Source organism: Parus major, chromosome 4, assembly GCF_001522545.3.
Source record: "Parus major isolate Abel chromosome 4, Parus_major1.1, whole genome shotgun sequence".
NCBI classification, from domain to species: domain Eukaryota; kingdom Metazoa; phylum Chordata; class Aves; order Passeriformes; family Paridae; genus Parus; species Parus major.
In genome coordinates, this window is record NC_031771.1 from 2,568,024 (window position 1) to 2,573,237 (window position 5,214).

The 5,214-nt window shown below is 52.4% G+C and overlaps 1 protein-coding gene across 1 annotated transcript in view; it reads left to right on the top strand.

The window, feature by feature from the left end:
* The first annotated feature begins 1,704 nt into the window (after positions 1 to 1,704).
* MRPL1 (mitochondrial ribosomal protein L1) overlaps positions 1,705 to 5,214 on the top strand; it is a 5,569-nt gene continuing 2,059 nt past the window's right edge. The window contains exons 1-8 of the mRNA XM_015625327.3: positions 1,705 to 1,812; positions 1,972 to 2,077; positions 2,697 to 2,940; positions 3,198 to 3,281; positions 3,424 to 3,495; positions 3,677 to 3,788; positions 4,230 to 4,330; positions 5,025 to 5,144. Coding sequence (XP_015480813.2) covers positions 1,779 to 1,812; positions 1,972 to 2,077; positions 2,697 to 2,940; positions 3,198 to 3,281; positions 3,424 to 3,495; positions 3,677 to 3,788; positions 4,230 to 4,330; positions 5,025 to 5,144 — 873 coding nt within the window. The 5' untranslated portion in view covers positions 1,705 to 1,778. The remainder of the gene's footprint in view (positions 1,813 to 1,971; positions 2,078 to 2,696; positions 2,941 to 3,197; positions 3,282 to 3,423; positions 3,496 to 3,676; positions 3,789 to 4,229; positions 4,331 to 5,024; positions 5,145 to 5,214) is intronic.

The window sequence follows — 5,214 nt, forward strand, 5'->3', positions numbered from 1 at the left end:
GAGCCGGCAGCACCGGCAGGGGCCCGAAGGAACCCCCTCCCCAGGCCCATTTTACCCCCGCAGTTTTCCCCTTCCTTTCCACATCCCCACCCCGGTTTTACAGGCGAGGACGCGGCTGTCATCGCGCTGCGGTGGGAGAAGGAAGAGTCCGCCTGGGAAGGCGGGGTGTGCCGTGTTTTTGAGCGTGCGGCCATCCCGTCGGTGCCTGGCACCTTAGTTTCTCCTCCTCTAGGTGCTGGGGTTTGATTCGGCGCCCAAGTGTCGGCGGCACGGATCCTTGTGCAGGTAAATGTGGCTCCGGTGCTGAAGCCCATCGCTTCCCAAAGACGCCGGCATCCCTTTGGTGGCCCGCTAGGATGGGCGTGAGGGAAAGGTGGACTGAAAGATAAAACACGAGCCCGGGCGCGGGGAGGGATGTGGCTCTGTGCGTGCCCGAGTGGGAAAACGGTGCTGGAAAAAAAATAAATAAAATTTAAAAAGCGCCTGGGAGACGTAGGGAGTGTCTGAGGAAGCAACAAGTGGTCGAGAGAGCACAGGGAGGGACAAGACATCAGGCTCTGGGGCTTTTAAGTGGAATTTGCTTTCTGCTGCAGCTGCCGGTGAGCTCATGCTGGACCCAAAAATTTCATTGATGGCCGGAGAGCGGGATGTGGCTCAGCGATGGAGCAAGGGGTGTTGGTAGGAAGCGGGCTTTGGAGAGAGTGAGGTATTGGGGATGGCTGCCCATGAGCTGTGAGCCCGCGTTTCTCCCAAAATCCGTGGTCCACGGCAGAGAGCCGGCGTGCGAAAAGCCGGAGGCTCACAGGGGAGATGGCGAAGGGCGCGGGTTACCCGGCCACAGGTGCACGCTGAAGTCTCCTCTGACATCCACCACCTCGTCAGGAGCCACACACACCCGTCCAAAATCATTTCATTTCCCCCCAAGAGTTTTAAACAAGTGTTTGTCACTCCTCAGCTGAGGCTTTTCCCCCACACATCCCCACTCTGTCCTTGCCCAGGATGCTGAGCCAGGAGTTGGATTGGATGAAGAGAGTTTTGTTACAATTCCTTTTACACAGCCACCCGTGTCTGATCCCAAAAGTCTTGGACACAGATCGATTGGGGAAGACTGCGGGGTTGGAATGTTTTTAGTCCAAAGCACATGGGCGTGGAATAAAAGCCCCCTTTAACCATTGTAGTTTGTGGCGCCACTCCGAACAGCTCGGGAGATGGTTCCACAGTCTTTCTAAGCGGATGCTGTTCCAGGAGAGTGAATGAGGCATCTCTTTTCCCACCCAATCTGCAAGGGGATAGGGGTGAGATGGCAGCCAGGAAATCTCATTTTGGAATTAGGTGTGCCTTGCAGCGGACAATACTGAGCGTGTGAGGGGCAATGTTCTCCCGACCAGACGTGTCTGAGCAGCTGTGAACGCCCCCATGTCTGAGGGCCGCGGCTCCGACTGCCCTCAGCAGCCGCCGCCATGTTGTTTCGGGGAAGGGGGACCAGTTTGACCTGCAGCGCTACGAGACAAGCGCGGCTTTGCCCTGAGGCCCCTCTCAGGCCGGTAAAGAAGCGAGCTGAAGGCTTTTAAGCAGCCCCCGGCAATCGGTCACCTCTCTCTGGGCAGCGGGCAGGCGCCGGAACCCCGCACCCGCGGAACGACAGGCCCAGGCGCGGCGGGCGGGGGGGACGGCAGTAGGTGGGACACCGCTAGCGGGCCCGCGGGCGGCCGGAACGCTTCTTCTCGGTGTCGGGGAGCGAGTTCCGCGGGGAAGCGTTCCGGGGTGCACCGGGCGTAATGGCGGCGCCCAGCGCTCGCTGCCTGTGGCGAGGTGAGGGGGCCGCGCTGCGGGACCACGGGCACCGCGCGTCTCTCCGCCTGCACCGCCGCTCTGGGGCTGGAGAGGGGCGAGGGGATCCTGCCCGGGCGGGTCAGGGGCGCGGGAGGCCGCGGCGCTTTGTCTGAGGCGGTGTTTGCTCTTGTCCCGCAGCACTGGCCCCGCGCTGCGGGCGGCTCCTCCCCGGGCTGGAGCAGCTCCTCGCCGTCCCCGCCGTGCTGAGCCCCGCCGCCGCCCGGCCCTACGCGGCCGCAGCCAAGTGAGTGCGGCTCCGGCGTCCCGGGAGGCTGCCTTGGCCGTGCGGGTGGTGTTTGGGGGGTGTGGGGCGGGTTTGGTGTCCGCGGTGCCGCTCCAGCAGCCGGCTGACCCTGCGGGCATCCCGCCGGCTCCCGGAGAACAGCCCGGGCTCGCAGGGTGTGTTTGCTGTGGCAGAGGCACAGGGAAAGCTTGACGCTGTTGGTTTTGCGGGGTCACAGGTCGGCGTGAAAGCTGGTGAGCGCCTGGAATGGGTTTCAAACCCTTCAGATGGCTTTTTATTGTTTAGTTTGCCATCTCTGTAATAACTCGGCACGGCTGGGAGAAGCAAAAGCCACCTCCGTGTACAGCGTTGCAAAGTGCTGCAGGCCTCTTTTGCCCTGCTTATAGAGGAATGGAGCATCCAGTTATCATTTTAATGTTCTTTTCCTCGCCCGCGGATCCTCTGAAAACAGGGAGGAGGACGAGACAAGGGCGTTTAGCTGAACGCCAAATGGAAGGGGAGGAGAAAACCTGTTCTGCCTGGAGTCGGGCTGCCGAGATAATTAGCCAAACTCTCCAGCTAGCCACTTAACAACGAGTTTGGGTGGGGTGTTTTTTTTTTTGGCTTTTTTTGTTCTTAGAACCGCCAAAAAAGATGCCAAGAGGCCCAGGAAGGAGAAGGTGAAGGAGAAAGCCCCGCCTCGGAGGCGGCCGCTGATGGCCATGCCCGTGGACGATGTGTACCTGACGTGGCTCTACAAGAGACCCTCCTACGAGCTGGAGCAGGCCGTGGGCATGCTGAAAAGATTCCAGGAGCTGGATTTCACCCACCCCAAGCAGTTTGTGTACATCAATGTGTTCCTGGATATGGCTCTGCAGAAGAAGGTGGGCTGGGAGAGGGGCCTGGGAATTCAGGTGCTTCCGGAGGCGTTGGGTCCATTCAGACTTGAGGATTGTCACAGGGGGGAATTGCAAAGACAGGCTGCAGCCCCCTCACCTCGTTGGCATTTTTGGGGTTTTTTTTGGTCACATTTAGGGGACCAACTCTCTGTGATTGTGTAATTTACCCTCAAGTCATAATTTCTTACTGTTTGTTTTAATTTTTTTTTTTTTTTAATTATATTTTTTTATTTGCTCGCCAGAAAAAAGTGGATCCTTTTTCCAGCAGTGTCACTCTTCCCCATCGCTTTACAGACGAGGTGAACAAGGTTTTGGTGTTCACAGAGGTGGGTGAGCCAGGATTCCTTTGTTTTCTTTATAAATTCCTTGATTTATGAAAGGATTCCTTTATTTCTTGCTTCTTTCCCTAAATACCAACCAATGTCAAGCTACCACTTTATTTTATTTTCATTTTTTTTCTCTCGACAGAATGAGCAAGAAGCTGAAATAGCTCGAGAGCACGGAGCTGCCATCGTGGGAGGACTGGAATTAATCAAATGGGTACCTATTTTCCTTAAAGAATTCCATAAATATCCTAATTAAAACAGGATGGGGGGCCTGGGGAGGGGGAGAAGCTTGATACTCAGTGAGTATCAGGCAGGGTGAAGAGTGCCAGGTGGGTTTCTGTGCCTGGACACTTTCATAGATATGAATGAAATGTGTTGAACTGTGCTTGTTGCAGATCTTGGAGGATGAAATCCAAGCTGATTTCTACGTGGCCGTCCCTGCCATAATACCCAAGTTAATACCCCTGAGGAACAAACTGAAAAGGAAGTACCCCAGCAGCAAGAGGAGTGAGAAGCAGTTCTTTATTGCAACTGTTACAAATTGCTGGTGGAGATGGAGCCCCAGGGGTGCCACTGAAATGTTTTTTTTGGGGAGGATGTGTAGTTCCATTCGGTATTAGGCTGCAGGGCGACCCCACCGCTCGTTTTAGGTCCAGGTAACTCGAGGAATCCGTGCTTTCCTACAGCAGGCAAATCTGGGATTAGAGCCCAGATAAATTTACCTGCTTGTTGATCCTGATGAATGGGGAAGGAGGGAACAGGGGGAGCTGTTTTTTTCATCTCAGTGAGGCCACCATTGTCTTGTCTGTGAAATTGCGTTTTGGAGTGGCCTTTGCTTGCCTTAATTAACAGATGGAATTATCTCTTCCCTGATTCCACACCTGTCTGTGCTAATGGGCATTACTCAGACAACTTCTTGGCTTTTTTTGGTGTTTTTTTTTTTAATAGATTCCCTGGGCAGTGACATTCCCAAAATGGTGCAGTTCTTCAGAGAATGTCACGAGTACAAGGTAGAGGACGAGGATATAATCAAGACAAGAATAGCCAGGGTAAGTTTTCTAGAGGGCTCTTAAATTTTTCTCTCCTGAGTAGAGCTGTAGTATTCAAAGAGGGGAAAAAAAACATGTTTTCAATCTCTTTCTGAAAATTGACCATTTTAACTGACCTTAAGAAAGAAGGAAATAGAGCTCCTTGTTGTGTGGCATCTTCAGCTGGTTGTAAACTTTTTCCTTTTTTTTTTTTTGGTAAGTAGATAAACTGTGAGCTTTTAAGTCTGTGTTCAGTATGCACAGGAAAGTTCAAAAGTCTTTGCTTTAACCAAATAATTAAAGACTTCTAATTTTGATAACTATAGTTGTGAACTGGAGTAGAAAACAGGAACTGTGTGTGTTACACCTGAAACAGAACATTCATTTTTACTTTTTTTATTTATTATCTCTGTCCTAAGCTGTGGGGTTTTTTTGCTTTCCTTCTGGTTTGTGTCTTTGTAATCCTGCCTGATATTTAGTTTGAGTGTGGCCATGGAAGGAGGGGTGGGAAAGAGCTGAAGCTTTGCCTGGCAGTGTTGGAGATAAATGAGTTTATGAATTCTGATTAGCTGCTCTGAGCTGTGCATGGGCATCCCAAGGGCTTCCTTGTCTGCATTTTTGTGTCTAGTTGGAATTCTGGATCTTGCTGTTGAAGGAGTCAAACTTATTTAAGAAATAAAAAGGGAACAAACAACTTACTTGAACCTTTTTGCAGCACCTTGTGCTGCTCTGGAGAGCAGTGTTCAAAACTTCAGGATTGGTGTGCATCCACAAGGATTTGGTGTGGAAAGCTGGCTTGGAAGCTGGGATATTTATTTCGCTGTGGGAACTATTTTGAAGTGTTTGGAACCCTCTGAGCATTACCTGTCTTCATTATGGAGCTGCTGAGTTGATTCTTTTGATTG